The 20,747-nt window shown below is 48.5% G+C and overlaps 1 protein-coding gene across 1 annotated transcript in view; it reads right to left on the reverse strand.

The window, feature by feature from the left end:
* Positions 1-20,747, reverse strand: part of PLB1 (phospholipase B1) — a gene marked incomplete at its 5' end in the record, with an annotated part of 112,904 nt that overhangs the window by 49,323 nt on the left and 42,834 nt on the right. The window contains 8 exons of the mRNA XM_081100655.1: positions 1,810-1,910; positions 2,217-2,282; positions 5,534-5,614; positions 5,959-6,010; positions 7,877-7,985; positions 10,760-10,803; positions 12,236-12,309; positions 13,981-14,039. Of these exons, the coding sequence (XP_080956781.1) occupies positions 1,810-1,910; positions 2,217-2,282; positions 5,534-5,614; positions 5,959-6,010; positions 7,877-7,985; positions 10,760-10,803; positions 12,236-12,309; positions 13,981-14,039 (586 nt within the window). The remainder of the gene's footprint in view (positions 1-1,809; positions 1,911-2,216; positions 2,283-5,533; positions 5,615-5,958; positions 6,011-7,876; positions 7,986-10,759; positions 10,804-12,235; positions 12,310-13,980; positions 14,040-20,747) is intronic.

The following is a 20,747-nucleotide window of genomic DNA, read 5'->3' on the forward strand; positions in this document are numbered from 1 at the left end:
CACGGGGCCCTGGGTGGCTAACCTGCCCATGGCACCAGATGAAACAGAAAATCTCCCAGACCTGGATTTGCTCGTGAAGACGAAATAGTCACTTCTGACATCTGCAGGAGTGATTTTTACGGAGCTGAGTTGCCTCATGACTGCCTGAGGACAGTGCAGTGCAGGTAAGGCATACCTCCCTTTAAATAGTAATAGTGATAACGATCCTAATACTGGCTAACGCATATTGAATAGCTCCAGTGCCAAGAGTCTTCTGGGGATTAGCCTGTTCGGTTCTCTTGAGCTTTTCTAGAAGCTGTATTACCATTATCCCCATTTTACAGTTGAAAAAACTGTGTAAAGGGTAGGAGCTAGGACTTGAACTCCAGTCTGTCTGGTCTGAACCTTAATTCCTGGTTAAACTGCTTCTGTCCAGTCTGTAGCTCTGATCTGGGCTTTTCGTCCAGGGGGATAAGGTGATAATAGTGTGGATAGCTCAGTCTAGATCCAGCCCCACCGCGGAAACAGAACAGCAGAGAAGGCAGCACACTGGAGAGGAGGCAGGACAAGGTGACCTTGAGCCTGTCTAACCCACAGTCAGTGACTTGGCCGTCAGATCTGAAAACAAACGTGGCAAATGCCTCCTCTGAACCTTCAGCTTTGACTGTCTGAAAGCCCTGCAGTGATTGGCAGCGAGAGACTCTTGGGTGAGCTGCTCTGAAATGGAATGAAAACACGGAACCCCACGTGGGCCAGGGACTGGAGAAAGTGGGAGCCAGCGGATGCGTCAGCAGCTGAAAATAGCACGACTGGCACCAGCTGTGTTAATAGGCGTGTGTCATCCAGCAGCCGCCCTCCTGCTCTCAGCACCCTCAGGCCTCCTGGGGGACCTGCGCAGTCTGGGCCCCAGGTGAGGTTTGGCACGGATCTTCAGGGGACCAGCCCAGTCCCCTTTCATTTCAATGAGCAAACCTGGCCCTTGTGAATTATTCATTGAGCCATTCAGCCAGCAGCTGCTGAGCCCCTGTGCTGTGCTAGCAGTGACTCAGACACAGAGTTCAGGGCTGTGGGGGAGAGGCACATGGATAATTACCATGTGATATGCTTGGGGGAGAAGGGGGGTACAGAGCTGGAAGCAGTGGGGGATGGGCAGAGCCACCATGACCTCAGCTGATGGTCCAGAGGAGGCCTTGTGGGAAGCACTGCTGAGTGAAATGTTTGTGCTTGGGTTAGAAGGACATCTTGTTCCCGAGGGTCACGCAGACGTGCGATACCAGAGAGGGAACCCCCTCTGTTTGGCTTCCAAGGACCAGGGTGCCTGTTCTCCGGGGAAGACTCTGTCCTCTGGACCCTCTTGGTTCTGATTGGAGCACCCGCTCTTCCACTGAGTGACAACAACCCTACATTTGTGAGCACCCAGCCCGGAGCACCATGCCAGACAGAGGCTCCCTCTGTCCTAGAGATGGGCCCCTGGGTGGGGGGGTGGGGGGGTGGGGGGGAGCTCTGCAGACACTTAAAAGTAGGCCCTCGCAGAGCCCAGTGAGCCTGGCCCACACAGGCCCCTCCGTGCCTCACGCTCAACTCTTCCCTCCTTGGTGGGTGGAGGGTGTCCTGAGTTGCCATGACAGCAGAAGCATGCTGGGTTGCAAATGCGTATTCCAAGGGGAGCTGAGCTCTAAACTGGGGTCAGTAGTCTCCTCCATTAGACCTCGTCAGGTTAGAAAATGGGGCGGGCCTGGCACTCCTCACACTGCCCTGGGCTTTCCTAACTCATCAGTCACTTTCTGCTGGGGTGCTATGGCCCTTTCAGGCACAGGAGTAGGAGCTCACCGGAGGATCAGCCTGGGGCAGTAGACTTTCTTCTCATAGTACAGCTCCCTCAGGTTGACGATCTGCAGCACCTTCACCAGGTTCACAAACGCCCGAGGCACCTGAGCAAAGGCAAGACCAGTCCCTGAGAGGCTGGAGGCCGGGCAGTCCCCCTGTTGGCTGTCAGGTCCACGGCCTTCCATCTGGCCCCATCCGCTTCCTTCATCCCCGCCTCTCCCTCCTCCTCCCCATCGACACCCATGTGTTCAGGCCGCTGGGACCAGGACTGACAGCATGGTGCTGGTCTCCGGGTAAAGGCACCTGGAAAAGGCACCTCAGCCCGAAGCCAGAGCCACCTCCCGGCTAGTCTGAGGCCCGAGGGGAACTGTGGTTGAGCTGCTCAGAGGCCCGTGACCCGGACCCGGTACCTCAGCGTGGAGGATGTCCAGAGCCTTCCCAATGTTGTCCGTGAAGTTCTGGGGGGAATAGTGGGCCTGCAGGAAGAGGCAACATCTAAGACCATTCGTCACCCAATCTCTACGCAGACCAGGGCGGCTCCTTCTCTCGGTTCCCCTCCTTCCTATATTTCAGCCAGAATGGGCAACATGGGAACACAGGTTTGCCTTGGGGCCCTCAGCCTCCATACCAACCCTACAGCCCGCAGGCTGATCGTGGTCGGGACCCCTTTCTTCTACGCGGGAAGCACCCTTTCTCCTGTGTGGAGCGATGGAAAGCTCTGGGTCCACTTCGCTAAGGCCCAGCCCATCTCCGGGTCCCTCTAAACTGGGGTGTTGGAGCAGAGGACCTCCAAGAGCCCCTGCAGCTTGCACATCCTCTGGTCCTCTGCCCTGACCTCTTCTGCTTAGGCAGGGGTGGGGAAGGTCCGGTCCGAGGGCCATATAAGGCCCGAGAAATCATTTGGTCTGGTCCTGCCAAGGCATTAGGGGTGAGTTAATTAAATGTTTGACCAAAGACAGCCGGCCAATTTTTAAGCTGCTAATTGTGTATGGCCTGCCAATGGTGTTATAAATATCCAAATGGCTCTTGGCAGAGAAAAGGTTCCCCACCCGGCCTCACGTGCCGGGGAACCCACAGCCCAGTCAAATCACTCGAGGAGACAATGGAGGGGAAGAGGGTCCCGTGAAGCCCTCTCCCAAGCATAAACACACTTTAGTGGTTATTTCTCTTGATTTCGATGTGGTTCTTTTTTTTTTTTTTTTTTAAAGATATATTTTATTGATTTTTTACAGAGAGGAAGAGAGAGAGATAGAGAGTTAGAAACATCGATGGGAGAGAAACATCGATCAGCTGCCTCCTGCACACTCCCCACTGGGGGTGTGCCCGCAACCCAGGTACATGCCCTTGACCGGAATCGAACCCGGGACCCCTCAGTCCGCAGGCCGACGCTCTATCCACTGAGCCAAACCGGTTTCGGCTCGATGTGGTTCTTAAACCTTTTTAAAGCAGTGGCATCCTATCTGAATGAAGTCTAACCAAAAGCCTTGCTCTACCAAACAGATCAAAGTTGCAGGGAAGTGGTGGGGGGCCCATGATTCTACCTCCCCATTGGCCCCAGAGCCCCAGGGCTCCGCTGTGGGCCCCTTACACCATAGCTTGAAAACCCCAACCCCGGTGACTTTGATGCTAGGAAAGGAGGGGCCTGGGGAGCAGGGTCACCCGCAAGACTCACCACTTCCTAAATTTTGATCAGCGGGTCCCTTTTCTGCCTGACAAATGTCCTAGACTTCAGTGCCAGCTGGGAAATCTCCTACTCTGTGTGAACTCTGACACTCCTCCCACCCCCTGCCAAATTCCGAGGGCAGTCCTGCCTTCAGTGTATCACCGGAACCACACACAGGGTTTCCTCATCGTGTTATGGTGAATTGTCTGTGTCTCCCTCCCCTGACGATGTGAGTTTCTTGAGGACAGAGCCTGTGTTTTCACTTGTCTGCTTAGCTCCTAGTACCGTGCCTGGTATATAATACGTGCCAGGCAAACGATACTAGAAATAAAAAAAAAGTCCTGTTTATCAGAAAACACTGTAAACAAAGCTAAATGGGAGGCAACAAATAGGCAACATATTTGAAAAAGGGTTAGTATACTTGATATAAGGGGTTTTTGTAAATCAATAAAGATAAATGCCTTAACAGAAAATGGCCAAAAGGCATAATATAGAATTTATCTAAAGGAGAGATTCAAACAAAGGAAATAAAAATGTATTCCTACCTAGAACGTAAATAAATGCAAAATTTGAAAATGATACAATTTTTTCATTTATCAGATTAGCAGTTATTAAATAACATACATTGCCGTTTGGAATGGGGAGAAATAGGCATAATTGGTATAAACATTCTGGGAGCCATTTGGCAATATGTACACAGAGCTTCAAAAATGTGCAGGGTCACCCCAAAATGAGATGGATAGATATATGTTAACGTGGCACAATATTCACAACTGCACAGTCTCTGTGGCGGGTGTATGGGTACTTACTGCACCATCTTTCAGCTTCTCAGCATGTTTGGAAATTTTCATAATAAAACATGGGGGGAAATATACATATCTTTTTGCTTAGAGAGCTTACTACTCAGAATATACACCAGGAAATAGTTGTGGATGGAGATAAAGATGGTTGTTTATCCTGGTGTTATTTATAATAGGCCTAATTAGAAGTAACGTAAGCTAAGTACCCAATTATGGCCAATCTATATTATGGGCTACTATATGGCAACTAAGAATTAAACGCTGATATGCGAATATCTTCCTAATGTGTTGCTGTTGAAAAAAAGCAGGTTACCAAACAATATTTTCAGGTTGATACCAGTTTTAGAAAACAAGAAAGCATTTTCTCCATATTTACAGAAAATGCTAGACACATATCAAAACGTTAACAATGGCGTCTCTAGATGTTGTAAATAGGTTACAGAGAATATTATTTTCTCTGTACTTTGATATGGTTTCTGTGTGTATTATTTGTAAAAAAAAAAAAAAAAAAACCTACTTAAAATAAAGAGGCCTGCCCAGCATAGGCAGACATCACCAGGTAGATTTGGGCTCAACACAAAGGAACACCGTAAAGCAATTTACACCGACTCAGGATACTAGTTAGGGCTACCTTACAAGTTAAAAAGCTGCCCATCACTGGAAATGTTCAACAACTCGATTCTGCGAAAGGCATTTTTGTTGTGGGTGGAGACTGGCCAGGATGGCTTGTGGGGTTTCTTGGAGCTCAGAGAATCTGGGAGTCCAGGAAGAAGCACCGAACCCACAAGGTAGCCGCCTGGCCCCTGGGTTTCCCATCAGCCCAGAATGACTGGGCTCTGAACTTTGCCCAAGTGCCTACATTAGGAAATCAACTTTCCCATACAAGTGGAAGTACTGAGGCGAAGATGGCGAGGCAGCTCAGCATTGTAGAAAGGAGCTGACTTACAATGATCTGTTAAGAGATGGCAGGTTTTTTGGGAGCATTGGAATGTTATCTTGGTTTCTAGAACGACAGGATCAGGCTCCCTCGACAGAAAACCTGATCAGGATTTATCTCATCGGCGGTGCTGCTCGTCCTGTTGAAATCTCGTCCCGGAGTAAATGCCCTCTTGGTCGGGGGTAATTCCCAGGTTGGATCCATGCCAGACCTCAAGCCCCAAGTCCCAACCCAACGGCACTGCTCCAGGCACCTGGGATGGAAATCCGTTCCTGGGGGTGGGGTGGGGGGGTGGGGGAGGCGTTGAGTTAAGGGCCTGGGACCTACCGGATCATTGCAGAAATCACAGAGGTCATTGCCTCCTATAAACAGGGTTATAACCTTCCAATCTTCCTGGAAATTTATCTTCTGAAATGAACAGAAAACAAACCAGTAAATGCCGCACCCCAGGGTCAAATCAAGGAAAACGCAAATGCTGAACTCTGTCAGGGAGGGTCCTCACACAGCACAGGGTTTAGAGGACACTGACGGTTCCTGCTCTTTGGTTTTGGGGTCCTGAGGTCATAGGTCACAGGTCGTAGCTGCTAAATCATTGGTGTTTTTTTTTTTTTTTTTTCAAAAGGTGGACTTTCTGGACTTCCACGTCCTCCCCCTAAACCGAATCTCTCTGTCTCCGTGGATTTCCCCCGCCCAAGCCCTGTTCTGGGAAGTCTGACCTCAAGTGGCCCCGGTGGCGCCTCCCCCAGACTTACCGTGTTATTCTTCATCAGGCCCACCAGCCTCCTGGCCTGATCAGGCAAATCCCTGCGGGCAGACCCAGGAAGAAGTCATGTAAGAAGCTGGGACTGTGAGGCTGGGCTGGGAGGGGACTTGGCAGAGGGCAGGAATAAAAGAAACAGCAGGAAAGTTGGACTGAAGGCCATGCCCGTCTCAGAGCTGGGGGTGGGGTGGGGCGTCCTGTCTATGGATGAGCGGGACACTCCACGGATGAGGCGGCGACTGCGGGTGGGCTTGTCTCCTGATTGGCGTCTTGGATTACACTCTCCCCACAGCCAAGCTCACTCAGGGCGAACGGAGCTGCATGTGAGCGTTTCGCGTCATGCATGGCTCTTGCCGTGACCTCAGCCTCAAAGGGCCCTCACCCTCAAGGTGACGTAGCTGAGCCAGACACATCTGGGTTTGACATTGAGTTACCTCTTGCTAACTGTAGAGATGTGACTTATGTTCCTAGTTTAAAAAAAAACCAAAAACCAACAAAACAAAAAACCTGCAAACATGGAGACAAATCCCCAATCTTAGAGGGTCACTGGGAGCAGTGAGCGAGATGGTCAAAGCCGCCCCGTGGAGGAAGAGCCTCACGAGTGCCAGGCAGCATGCGTTTGAGTGCTGGTCCCACCACTGGCCAGCTCTGGGACCTTGGCTAGTGCTTACCTCGCCCACCCTCAGTTCCTTCCTTTGTAAGAAGGGGTGGTGAGCATACCTTCTTCACAGAGCTGCTGGGCAGACTAAATACGGGGCCCACAGAGAACTCAGAACAGCACATGGTGAGCGTCCATATGCTACAGAATCCACTGAAGTATTTGTACCATCATCATCACCATTATCACCAATAAAGTTCCTGGCACAGTGCCTAGCAGGAAACATGAGCTGTCTTCCTCCTTCTCCCAGCTACTAGCCCAACTGGCCTGGTCTTAGTCACTATAGATTAGGTACCAGTCAGCCTGGGTAGGAGTTCTGGGTAAGCCAGGTAACCTCTTTGAGGCCCGATTTCCTCATTTGTGCGTCGAAGTTATCAGATGTGGGGCCAGAGCTTGGGGTGATTCACTGACCTCTCTGAGTCTCAGTGTCATCATTAGGAAAACATGGGTTTCTGACCCTCTGCTTTCTCCCTCTCACAGTTACCGTACGGAACACAGGAACAAGAGAAGCAGAGGCACCGTGCGGCTGGTGCACTGCTGTACGGGTGTAAGGGGTGATTATCAAACCCGGGACAACCCTGCACCGCACAAAGCCACCAGGCCATGCCATCGAGACGATGCATCTGTCCAGGCCGCTTGGCTTCTTTGTGCTCCCATTTCTGTGATACGGGAATAACAACCTCTGACTCTTCCCTACAACTCAGGATGTGCGCGGGCAAATGGATTCCTGGCACGGAGGAGCCCGAGGCCTCTGGGGAAGCGGGGAAGAAATCATACTCTGTTTGGGTTACTCCGATGGCTAAGGTTTCTTTCCAGGGTGCCTTCCTGGCATAGGCCTGCAAAGCCCAGAGCCCGGAAAGCATGTCTGAAAAACATGTCTGAGGAAGGGACGGAGAAGACGGCAGGAAAGATGAATAAAATAAGAAAAATGGAACCTTAGAGAGAACCCTCCTCTGGTCACTGTCTTAGGTGGACATGAGATTCACAGAGGAGAAAAGGAATTTGCTCAAAGCATATACCTGGCATCAGAATCAACTGTGACTCATTCCTGGGGTGGAGTTGGAGGTAGGCTAGCAGCTTTCTGTGTCCCACAGCAAGGGACACCCCAAGAAAGCCCATCTCGTCCAGGCTTTGACCCTTAGGCCCTCCCCCTGGACCAACCTCCCCAGCTGTCATATATCCCAGTCTCAGCCAAGCCCCCAATGCGGTCCCCAGAGGACCTGTGCGTTCACCCCCGGGCTCCCCTGCTCACACGGCTCGGGCTCCGGCCACAGCCTGGTTTAGGAAGGCCCCAGGGCTGTCTTGTTTCCCAGTGCCAACAGAAAAGCCCGTCAGGGAAGGGTTGAATTCCCGGAGGATATCTGGAAATACAAGGAAGAGACATGCTCAGGAGACCACAAAGCCATGTTCAAATTCCTCTAATAAGCGCCAGTGGGTATTCAGGGCCAAGCAGAGCCTGGGCAGCACACGCAGCTACTTAATGAATTATTGTTGAATAAATGTGAGTCTGAGTAGTGCTTCTCTTATGCATTTTCCTCCCCCGCCAATATATAACTTTATGGAGATAATTCACACACCATTTACAGTATACAGTTCAATAGCTTCAGTATATTCATACAGTTGTGCATCCATGACCACAATCAACCTTAGACCATTTTCATCACCCCAAAATGAAACCCTGTACCCATCACCCCAAACTGAAACCCTCCACTCCCTCCAGTCACTCTCCATTTCCTCCAACCTACGGCAGCCATTAATCTATTTTCTCTCTATACAAATGTACTTATTCTGGACATTTCATATAAAAGGAATCATACAATACAATAGGTCTTTTGTGGCTGGCTTCTTTCATTTAGTATAATGTTTTCAATGTTCACCCACGATATAGCAGGTGTCAACACTTCATCCCTTTCTATGACCAAATAATATCCCATTGTACAGACAGGCCACATTTTATTTGTTCATTCATGAGCTGAAGAACACCTGGATATTTCCACTTTTTTGGCTATTGCAAATAATGCAGCTACAAACATTTATGTACAAGTTTTGCCTCGAATTTTCTTGGGTATATACTTAGGAGTAGAATTGCTGGATATCTGTTAAATCTTTTGGAAAACTTACAGATCTTTTTCCAATGATGTTGTACCATCTTATGTTCCAGTATATGAGGGTTTCAGTTTCTGCACATCCTCACAAATACTTATTATTATTTGCTGTATTTTTATTATAGCCATTCTGGTGGATGTGAAATGGTGTGGTTTGATTTGCATTGAGAGTCACTGATATCGAGTATCTTTTCAGATGCTTATTAGCCACTTGTATATCTTTTTTTTTTTTTTGAGAAATGTGGATTAAAATCCTTTGCCCATTTTTTAAAATTGTGGTAAAATAAACATAAAATTTACCATCTTAACCATTTTTAAGTGTACAGTTCAATGGTATTAAAAACGTCCATAGTGTTGCCTTTGCCCATCTTTAATTGGGTTGTCTTTTTATTGCCAAGTTATAAGAGTTCTTTATATTGTCTAGATACAGTTTCTTATCAAATATATAACTTGCAAATATTTTCTCCCACTCTTTGGGTTGTCTTTTACTTTCTTTGGGCTGTCTTTTCCCTTTGAAACACAAACGTGTTTAATTTTTGTCCAATATATTTATTTTTTCTTTTTTTTGGTCACTTGTGCTTTTGGTGCCATATCTAAAAAGGGTTTGTTTAACCTAGAGTCATGAAGACTTGCTCCTCTATCTTCTTCTAAGAGTTAGTTTTAGCGTTTACATTTAGGCCTGTATTTCATTTTGAGTTGATTTTTGTGTATGGTGTGAGGTAGGGGTCTAACGTCATCCTTTGCATGTAGCTGTCCAGTTGTCCCAGTACCATATATTGAAAGGACTATTTCCCCCCCTATTGAATGGCCTTCGCATAGGCTAACTGTGTCAGGAGAGTCCACCAGAGGGGTGACATAGTCTCAATCCTTTGTAAGTCACTTTGGTGAAAGCTCTTGAGCCTGTTGATTTTCAATCATGTGATCCATGATAATACCATGGTAATCAGAGAGCCCAGCAAACTATTGTAGAGGCTGGGTCAGCTCATAGCCAGTCAATCACACTTACAAAAGCACCCAAACCATCTCCTAGCAATAGGGAGATTATTTATAGCTCTTGTGTATAGATCTAGAAATAAAGAAGACAGGGAGTCCCTGTGCCATAGAACTGTACCTACTTAAATTCAACAGGATTTATAAATAGCAAAAACAGATAACAACTGTGAAGCACAATCAGCCCTGCCTATGTGGAGATTAAGCAATCCCTATCACCAGATTCTTAGTGATCTAGAGCTCAAATAATTTCCTAGCTTCTACAGATAGATTACAAAGGGCTATATTACAAGAAGATTAAATGAGAACGGGACCGATGAAATTCCTCTCAGGTATAATTATTAGCTATAGGTTTTACGGGGAAAAATTCACTTTTAACATTTATTGCATGTGTCTTTAAGAACAAGCACAGTGATGTGCACACACAAAGGGGAATAAAAAGATGAATAAGACAAGGTTTTCAGAGAATATAGTCAGGCTTTAACACATCATCACAAGCAGGTTGCGGGTGAAATAATTTAAAGAAAACTTCAAGCTCCAAATGCGATTGTGTTCGCATAGCCTGAGCGAGGTAACCTCTCTATTACCGCTGCAATACGCGTTTCCTAAAGCGGCACACAGGAAGGCCATGTCTGCATGCAGTGGTGCCTAATGCAGCCCAAGCCCGGATCAGTGCCTGAGAGAAAGCTGCTCTGCTCAGAATGACAGATAGCACAGATGGGTTTCCTTTCCTTCTTTCTTGAATCATTTCTTAACAATGACTTGCACTAAGATTTGGCCCGAGAGCTCTTTTTCTCTCGTGTTCTCTTCCTTGGACAAATAGTACAATTTCTCAAAAGAAAAGAAAAACTACCAGCTTCTATCACTCTCGAGAAGCAAAGCAAGGCGACCACATCGGGGAAGCAGCGCCCCCTGCCGCATGCGGCTGCCTCCTGCCGCCCAGTCCTCTGCTAAGCCCGAGGCCGCCACCAGGGGGCGCTAAAGACACGCGCAGGGTGACTGCACACCCCCCGGAAACCCCTCGGGGAGCGAGTACTCACTGGCCAGGGTAGTGATGCTGCTGACGTTCCCATCGCCGCCCACGCTGTTGTGGGAATAAAAAAAGAAAATGAAGGTTGAAAAAGCCAGCGACGCCAAAACACCCCAGACGCTACCAAGACAGACCTTTCACCTTTTGAGAAACACCCCGGGGGCTTGGAGCCTGTCTTTTACTGATGATTTCCGTAAAAAACCTTGAAAGACAAACCAGAATACAGCAATGCCTCTCCCCTCTCCCCTCTCCCCACAAACCTGAACATCTAAACAAGAAACGGTCATGGCTGACTTTGTCGATTTTAACTTGGAATGTGGACATGGGGGCAGGGTTCCAAGTGGACCCCCTTCACCCCCCTTCTCCTCCCTTCTCCTCCAGTCCTGCCCCACTAGCCACTGGCGGGGCATTGCTATTGTTACTGAAAACACAGTGAAAAGGGTTGCCCTCATCCTTCTCTTTCCCTTGGGCTTGGGCAAACCCGTTTTCCAAGGGTGTCTGAATCTAGAGAGCAACCCAGCTTCTGAGCACTTCTAAAATTCTGGGGAAATAAAAGTTTCTAGGCATGAAAACATGCAACATTCCAGAGTTTATTGGATTCCCTGCTTTCCATATTCCTTCTTTCTCTGCCAAGTACGCCCGGGAACATTTAAAAGGCTCTCAAAGTGGGTGGGGTTTAACTCTGTGCAGCATCATGAGCAACAATGCCAGGGATTCAACACCAGCTGGTGCCAGGGAGGCCAGATTCCAGGCTGAGGAACCCCCACACCTGTGCTCTCTTGCGCTCAAGGCTCAGAGGTCAGGCCCTGTTCCTCGGATTTTATAACAGCCAGGGCAGGAACAAGCCTGCTGAATGAGAAGCAATGGGGGAAGCCACCATGCTAGGTGCCAACAAGCATCTACTCTACTTCTCGCTCTTTTACCACCTGGCTGTGTGATCTTGGACAGGTTACTTGTCTTCTCCGAGCTTTGCTTCCTCATCTGTACACCGAAGGCCCTTTAATAAGGATGCCAGCTGCCATTTATACCTACTTTGTGCCAGGCACTGTGCTGGGGAGCTTCAGCTCTCTCTAATCCTCGCGACAGTGCTCAGGCAGTATTATTATCCCCGCATTAAAGAGGAGGAGACAAGCTCAGAGAGGTCAAGTAACTTGCCCAAAGTTGCACAGAGCTGGGCAACCAGGGTTCCAGACACACTCTGGTTCCAAAGACCCACTGCCTCCTTCTGGGATTAGTTCCCACAGGGAGAAATGGAAGCCAGAGAAGCTTTTCCACCCCAAACGTTTACGCAGTGTCTCCCCCAAACTCCTCCTGGTCCCAGGCCCCGCTTTGGGAAATGCAGTGGTTTGGGAAAGCTGATGAATACCTTCCTAGAATCAAACTCAGAAGTTTCTCATGAAAAGTACGAGGTGGTTTTCTACAATGCCCGGGGGTCCTCCCGGCCCTGCCTGGGGGGGTCTTCAGGGCCTGCCACCCCCACACTCACCTCCAGGACAGGCCTCGATACTGAGTCAAGACGTCCAAGACGTCCGCAGGCTTGGCTCCGGCCCCATTGCCTGCCTGAAGGGAGCAACAGGGTGGTGAGTCTCCCTGTCCACTGGCAGAGGCCCGCACCTGCTCTGCCCGGACCGCCGGGGCACTCTCTCGGACCCAGAGTCCGCACAGCTCCTGTTCCAGAGCCGAGCGGTGGCTCCTGCTGGGACCCCTGGCCACCCACTGCTTGGCGCACCCTGAGCAGCCCTGCCCGGACCAAGCCAGCTGCTTGAGGATGAGGCCGCAGCGTCCATTTTCCAAGAGGACACATGTCGGGGCCTGTTTTCTTCATTTAAAAAAAGTTGTGAAGTCTGGCACAAAGGAAGCATATCACAGTTCTTCTATATCACTGTGCCTCACGCGGATGGCTGAAAGGGTAGCCATCAAATGCAAGGCCGTGTGCCTACCCCTCGGCTGACGAAAGAGCAAGGTCTCTTAAAAGAGAACGTCTCATCGGACCGTCTCTGCAGGTGTCCATCCCTCACCTAAAGCTGCCATTGCTGAGCAAGGCCATGCCCAAGGGCACGCCAAAGGCCTCCCAGGCAGCCTGGGGAGGAGGGGCCTCCAGGAGAGCACCCCCCTCCCATCGTCCCCTTCCCCTCCCTACCCCCCCCCTCCCCCGCCAGGGTCCCTGCTCTGGTGCCCAATTCCTCTGCCCCTGCAGGTGTGTCACACTCAGTGCGGCCTCCCCAGGGAATCCTGAACAGCGCTGGGATTCCTGATGACTCCTTGTTCCCAGAGCATCTTCAAGGGGGGGGGGGGGGGGCGGGTAGGTGACATCAGGCCACACCTGGCCAGTGGAGGGGGGTAAGCAGTGCTGAGAACCAGCCTGCCCGTCCTTCCTGGGGGGTATTAGCCATAGGCCACTGGGGTGAAGGGCCACTGAGGGGTCAGGAGGCGGCGGCTGTAGTAGCGGGATGGGGTCCGGTCCCAGTCCGGCACTCACAAGCCGAGTGGCCGGGGACACTCTCGGCCTCTCCCAGCGTTGCTGTCTTCATTGGTTAAGTTTAAGGAGAGTCGGACTTCAGGGGGTTTTGTGGAGGAGAACGAGTGAGATAATAGCACAGACAGGGAAGGTGCCCGCTGGCCTTTGGGGGACACTCAGCTGGACCAGCAGCTGGCCGCGCGGTAATGAGCCGCTGTGGAATGGGAGCTTCTGTCCGGGAACCTCTGGGACCCCCACGCAGACTCTGGGAGAACCTGCGCTGGCTTTTCAGGGATAGCGCTTTGTAGGGCCTGGGTGTCACGGGAGAGGCTGCAGAGAGGGGCCCCCATCAGCACTGCTCCTGTCTCACCATCTCTCTGCCCCTCCCTTAGCTTTGCCACATGGACAGACAAAGCCCCAGGTCTCTGAGGGGCGGCTACTCCGCAGGTGGGGGACCTGGTCCAGCTCCACTGCACGACCTGGGCTGGGTCACTTCCGCCACAGATGCTCCCTTCGGGACCCCCCACTTCCTGCTCTCTCCTTCGTCCCAGTGTAGAGAGAAGAAGGGTGAGTGTAGAGTGCAGGTGGGAAAACCAGGTGGGCAAGGAATGCGGGGTCCCAGGGCGTGCGGGGATGTAGAGGGACTGGCGATCAGGACCCGAGATGGAAGCACCTAAGAGCCAGGAGTGAGGCTTTCTCTCCAGGTCGTCCCATGATCCCAGGCCAGGCCCTTCCTGCTCCTTCCCTTTCCCTCCACCGTCAGGGGAACTCACCGTGAGGGAGTCGCCCAGGGCTGCGATCACCTTGATGTCCGCCGGCTTCAGCCTGTGAACTGAGAACCAAGTGGGAGTGAATGGAAGGTCGGGGTTCCTGTCTCCTCTGCAAACAAATGACGATCTCCCAGGAACACGGAGAGAAAGCCAGTTTTCCACAGCAGTTCAGCTGGGACAGATATTCAGAGCCGTCCTTGCCATGAGGGTCAGCAGCAGCAGGCGGGGCCTGAACGCCGGGTCCTCCCCGGGGCACCTGGGCTCGGGGCTCGGGGCTGGAGTGGCCCAGCTTGCAGAGGGGAGCCCGCTGTCTTTGGAGGAAACCTGATGCCACAGGTGAGCATCACCCTTAGGGCGTGTAGTGGCCCCAGACACGGGGACGAGGGAAGGAACTCTGGTGGACTCACGACCAATACTTAATCCCGTGGTTCTCAACCTTGGCTGCACATTAGAATCATCTGGGAATCTTTTTAAAAATATATATTTTATTGATTTTTACAGAGAGGAAGGGAGAGGAATAGAGAGTTAGAAACATCGATGAGAGAGAAGCATTGATCAGCTGCCTCCTGCACACTCCCTACTGGGGAGGTACCCGCAACCAAGGTACATGCCATTGACCGGAATCGAACCTGGGACCCTTCAGTCCCCAGGCCGACACTCTATCCACTGACCCACACCGGCTAGGGCTGGGAATCTTTTTAAAATACTGATTTCTGGGCGAGTGAGGCCCAGAAATCAGGATTTTAAAAAGATTCCCAGGTGATTCTAATGTGCAGCCAAGGTTGAGAACCACTGACTTAATCTTTTCTAGGATCCGGTCATATTCGGGGTAAAGTCTCCTATCATTCTGCTAAAAATATTAGCTCAGTTTCTCTGCAGTGAAGAGGGGAACTGCTTTCACACCACTATGTTTTAAAATCAAGGTGAAATTCATATAACATAAAATCAACCATTTTAGAGTCAACAATTCAGTGGCATTTAGTGCTACTTTCACAGTGTTGCTCAACAGCCCCCTCTATCGAGTTCCAAAACCTTTTACCCTCAAAGGAGACCTGTGCCCATTAGCAGTCACTCCCCATCTCTCCCTCCTCCCAGCTCCTGGCAACCACTAATCTGCTTCCTGTCTCTGGATTTGCCTCTTCTGGACATTTCCTACAAATGGCATTGCACAATATGCGGCCAGTTGTGTCTGGTTCTTCCACTTTGCATAATGTTTTCAAGGTTTGCCCATGTTACAGCATGTGTCAGTACCGCGTTCCTTTTCATGGCTGAATAATGTTCTGTTGTATGGACATACCATATTTTGTTTGTCCATCCGTCCATCATTTGAAGGACATTTGGGTTTGTTTTCACCTCCTGGTGACTGTGAATAGCGCTGCTATGAACATTCCTGTACAAGTGTTTATTTGAAAGCCTGTTTTCCATTATTTCGGATATATACCTAGGAGTGGAATGGCTGGGTTATACTATGCTTAGTTTTTTGAGGAACCACCAGACTGGTTTTTACAGCCTGACTCTATGTTTTACCTCTCGAGTTGCACATACTGTGCTTGGCTAAGCGGCTGTCTACTCACATGACAAACATGTTCAGCACCAAGCCGTGGCCGGGTGCCCTGGGACTACACAGTGGTCAGAAAAGTTAGGTGGCCTCAAGAACCTCACAGGCTAAGGAGGAGACGGGGAACAGCCATAGTTATAATAACTGATAGGTTGGTAAACACTCTGAGAGGTATGAAGTGATAGGAAGTGCTGAAGCTGAGGAGTGATTGACCCCCTAGGGGTGTGATGGGGGGGAGGGAGGTTCTGAGCAGGCTTCATGGAGAAGGTGGTGTTTGAACTGAGCCTCGGGACATTATGAGATGAGTTTGAGAGAGAGCCAGGCAGGTGCTGGAAAGCATAAAGGATGGATGTGGTGCCTATGAAGAACAGATAGTTGTACGGTTTGGTTAAGTGATGGGTAGAGAAGACTAACAAAAATAATGTTGAAAAGTAGATTAGGGCCACAGGCCTTTGTGCCTGGTAAACATGAATTTTGCTATACAGGGTTCCTATGGAAAGTATGATAATTAATAAATACTAATACAAGAATAAGATCTGTGTTTTGCACACTCACAAGTGTAGACCTACTTTTGCCCAACCCTGTATACAGAATAACTTGCACGGGTATACCTGCACTATATTTATCTACCCTTCACCTTATACCCGTAGGCATCTGAGCCCAAGTGCATTTTGGGGACCACACCTAAGATTCTTTATGTCATATGTAGCTCTGTCCTCTCAAATCACAAGCTCACCTTCCACTACCCCCAATATCTCCCGTTCCCCTAGAGTGCCTTGTGCCACAGTCACACTGACTTTGCCATAGCTCCACGTTCCTCTTAGATGTGCCTCCCTCGTCTCTAGTGGTGCAAGGCTGAGCTACATTGTCAAATAGCCTCAGGCCTTCGGAAAGTCTAACAGCATTGGGACCAGGGAGGGGCCCACTCCCAGAAGGAAGAAGCCCATCATTACAGCAGCCATTGCTTAAAATGGATAAACAGAAACTTGTGTGCAAGGAGGCTCTCTCGACAGCTCTTCTTTGGCAGGTCACTTTATAAACATACAGTGACACACAGATGAGAGAGGCTTTTGATGCAACCGGACTACATATAGCCCACTTCACTCATCAACATCCAAATCGTGGCTGTGTCATTATACCTGTGGAGGAAGCTGCATTAACACTCAGTGGAAACAATGTCTTGTTTCCTTCCATGGAGACATCTTGTCTACCTGACTGCCATGCTGTCTGCAGATGGGGAACTGCTACCCCCCCTGAGGAATTGCTCTCCTTGGAAAAGTACAAGCCCCTGACTCTTCCCACAGCAGCATGCACACTAACACATACATCGTTGTGAATGTGCGTAAGCAGAATATATATGTTCGTGGCCCTCAAATGTGAGCACGCACCAACCATCTGGAGAGCTTGTTAAAACGCAGATGGTTGGTCCCCACCCTGAGTCTCTGATGTAGTTGGTCTGTGGTGTGCCCAAGGATATGTGTTAGAAGAACAATATCAAATCACAAAGCCAGCTGCACACATTAGCAGACACCAACGGGGTTGAGCCTAAGAACTTCAAAACGACCTCTTCTCAAAGAAACCAGGCTGTGGGTAAAAAAAGGCCACAAAGAGTCTAGAGCAGTGGTTCCCAACCTTCCTAATGCCGCGGCCCTTTAATACAGTTCCTCATGTTGTGGTGACCCCCAACCACAAAATTATTTTCGTTGCTACTTCATAACTGTCATTTTGCTACTATTATGAATCGTAATGTAAATATCTGATATGCAGGATGTATTTTTATTGTTATAAATTGAACATAATTAAAGCATAGTGATTAATCACAAAAACAATATGTAATTATATATGTGTTTTCCGATGGTCTTAGGCGACCCCTGTGAATGGGTCGTTCGACCCCCAAAGGGGTCGCGACCCACAGGTTGAGAACTGCTGGTCTAGAAGGTTGATTTTTAACTCCTGTTGATGAGAGTTAATCACTATATTCTTGCTGCCATAATGTGTAATACAGTGAATTTTGTGAACACTCTGAAGTGCAAAGGTTAGGGGAAACCTTTGGGGTGACAAATGTGGAAGAAATGGATATATTTGCATCCAAATCAGATTATAATTTGATAAAGAGGCAGCTGAAACTGACCATTCCTGTCTCCAAAATTTATAGCAGACAGAAAATACACATGCATGTATACATATATGTGTGTATACACACACACACACACACACACACGTAGACAGAATAATTTATGTGTGATAGGGGAGGGGGTTTCTCCTATTGGTTATTATAAAGGATTTCCTGTAAGAAATAAGAAACCAAATGAGCCAAGTCTAGGTGAGAGGAGTTGGACTTATCTGGGATTTTATTAAGATAGAGTCCAACACTTATCATTGGTTTAATATCTGTAGACCTTGATTTGAGCTTTGTTATTATCATCATGTATGACAAAGATACAGCCTGGAAACACAGCAAGCACCTTATCAATTGCTCTCCTTGGGAAAAGAACTATTTAGAGATAAGATTATGTTTGTGTGGGATGATTAGCTAAGCATTATCTGGTACAAATTGTGCAGCACCTTGAAAGGAATTGATAAACACATCATTAACTCATCAAGATTTCTTCACAGGGGACCTCTTATCTGAAGGCCATCCTAATGATGAGGAAATATGATGAATAGCAAGGCAAGGGTAGGCAAGAGTAGAGAATTGGGGACACTACCTTCTTTACAGGAAGAGTTACACCCAGGAGAAAGACTTGGAACTTTGGAGTTTTGTTTTGTGAAACCCAACAACTTAACCAAGTGGGGCCATTCTGAAACACAAACTTTCTCTTAATTATTAGCTAGGGCTGCCCAACCCATAAGCTCTCTGATTTTAGGGACTTATGTCAAGACTTCTTCAATGGTGCTAAACTGCTGGAACAAGAGGGGGTCCTTGTTTTCTGCCTTTGAAGTGCTTTAGTGTGAGTTTATACAAAACATGTGTCTTGCACATAGTAGGAGCTCAAGGAAAGTGTTAAGGGCAAAGACAGGCTAAGTAAGGGGCTCTGTGTCAGGGATCGGACAGCTCTCCAAGCCTAATTTGATGGAAACTACAGGGAAGGGAAACACTTATTTACCCCAATGTCTTGGGGTGAGTTTGAACTTGCTTAGCAGACTGGTCCCACCTAGGCACAAGCAGGCTGTTACTCCCTATGGGGCATCATGACTTCCTGGTCACGGGCTGGGTTAAGTTGCAAGACCCATAGCAGCGGTGGCTGACAGACAGCTCCAGGGTCTCTACTGGACATTAAAGCGCTGGTCCACAATGAAGTGAGAGCCTTAGGGATCACTCAGTGCTGTGCCCTGGGGCATTTTCCATATCAGCTTCTGAGTAGCTCATTTTAGCCAAATGGGTAAAATAAATAATATCAGGGACTTAGAAAGGAATCAATGGCTTAAATGAATGAACTGTTCTGAATCATACTGTTGGTGACTGTGGCATATAATGAGCTTTGTGGATCCCCATTTGCAAATACTCTTAAGTTTTTTTAAAATTTATTTTATTTCTATTGATTTCGGAGAAGAGGGAGAGGGAGAGAGAGACAGAAACTTCAAAGGTAAGAGAGAATCATTGAAGGGCTGCCTCCTGCACACCCCACACTGGGGATCAAGCCCCACAACCTGGGCATGTGCCCTGACTGGGAATCGAACTGTGACCTCCTGGTTCATAGGTTGTCACTCAACTACTCACCCATGCCGGCTGGGCCAAATACTATAAGTTTTCTCTCCGCATGGAATTCACAGCTTGACTTTAGCTTCAATAGATAGCCAATGAGCCATGTCCCTCTGGTTCCTTATCATTGCAAAATGCGACTCCTTTTCTCACTGGGAAAACCTTAAGTCAGCTACCAGGCCCCAACATTTTTTCTCTCAGTTATTCCAACTATGTTAGGGACAGGGCCATGGAATAATGTAAAATAATACAAGTGTTTATGAAGTTGTGAAGCCCACAGGAGATAGTACCTAGCAAACTGTACATGTGAACAAACTGGAAGGAAAAAAATCAGAGACTTGCATTCATTCATTCACTTATCCATCCATCGGCTACCAAATTCCAATTGGTTATAAAAATTACATCAACCCTATATATCTCACCCCAAAACCCCACAGATCAGTGGAAGCGGTTTATCACCTGTGGGCTCCCATGGAATGAGCGTGAGGCATCCTGGCTGCCAGGAGCTCTGCCTGGCCTGTTGATGAAGGCAGTATCCTAGTTTGAACCATCACTTTTGGCTAGCTAGGCTATCCCTGGGTTGGGTCGAAAGAAAACACAGAAAAGGGACTAAAAAAGGTTTCTGAAAATAACTCTGAAGGCAAAACAGTTATTTTATCAGAAAAATGGTTTGAACAGGAGATACTTTGGTCTAGTTGGTTTGAAGGTCTTTTTCCACTCTGAGAAGTTGTTGGTTTGCTGAATTAGAAATACTCAATAATTCAGATTAGTTCAGCAAACATGTATGGGCTCTTACCAGGTGCTGAATCATTGGGGATATAAAGATAAGATAACCTGTTGTAAGTAGGTATCAAATGCCGTCATCTTGATTAAAAATTGCAGACGTGATCTCTAGAAAAGTGAACAACTTCACCAGAAAGATGATCATTATCAAGGGAAAATAATAATGTGGCCCTGTGCTAAGTCCATTTGCCTACTCCATTTTAAGTCACAAGTGTGCTTAAAATGTTCAGTCATAGATCATGCACGGCAATGAAGTGTATTTTCATTGTGGTCCAGTTAGTGGTGGCCATTTGCCTAAATAACACTTTCCAGGTGGGACTCAGACATGAGGCCCCGCCTGGGGAGTGTTTCCGTCCCACGCCCGCTTGGTTAGAGCAAGCCAGCCTAAATCTGCCCATCTGCTTATTCAAATAGCCCCTATCGCCAGCGTATCTCAGATCTCAAGGTCATGAGATGTCTGGCACTTCCATGTTCAAGTGCCAATGACCACCAGTCTCCAGGGTCAGGGCATGAGGAAGAGGTTCAGATTTTATGTGGCTTTTAGATGCTGAGATATGCGCTCATGGATTGGTTGGTTATCACTGTCATGACAGGAACATAATCTAGGCAGATTGCAAAAACACTTTGTAGCTCATTCTTGCAGAGTGATAAGATTAATGAGAGGAAGATAGCATTTCACTGTGGCTATCAAAACATGGGCATTCTTCCTCTCCTTTTCTCTCTCTA

Source organism: Myotis nattereri (assembly GCF_964212035.1).
Source record: "Myotis nattereri genome assembly, chromosome: 10".
Classification (NCBI taxonomy): Eukaryota; Metazoa; Chordata; class Mammalia; order Chiroptera; family Vespertilionidae; genus Myotis; species Myotis nattereri.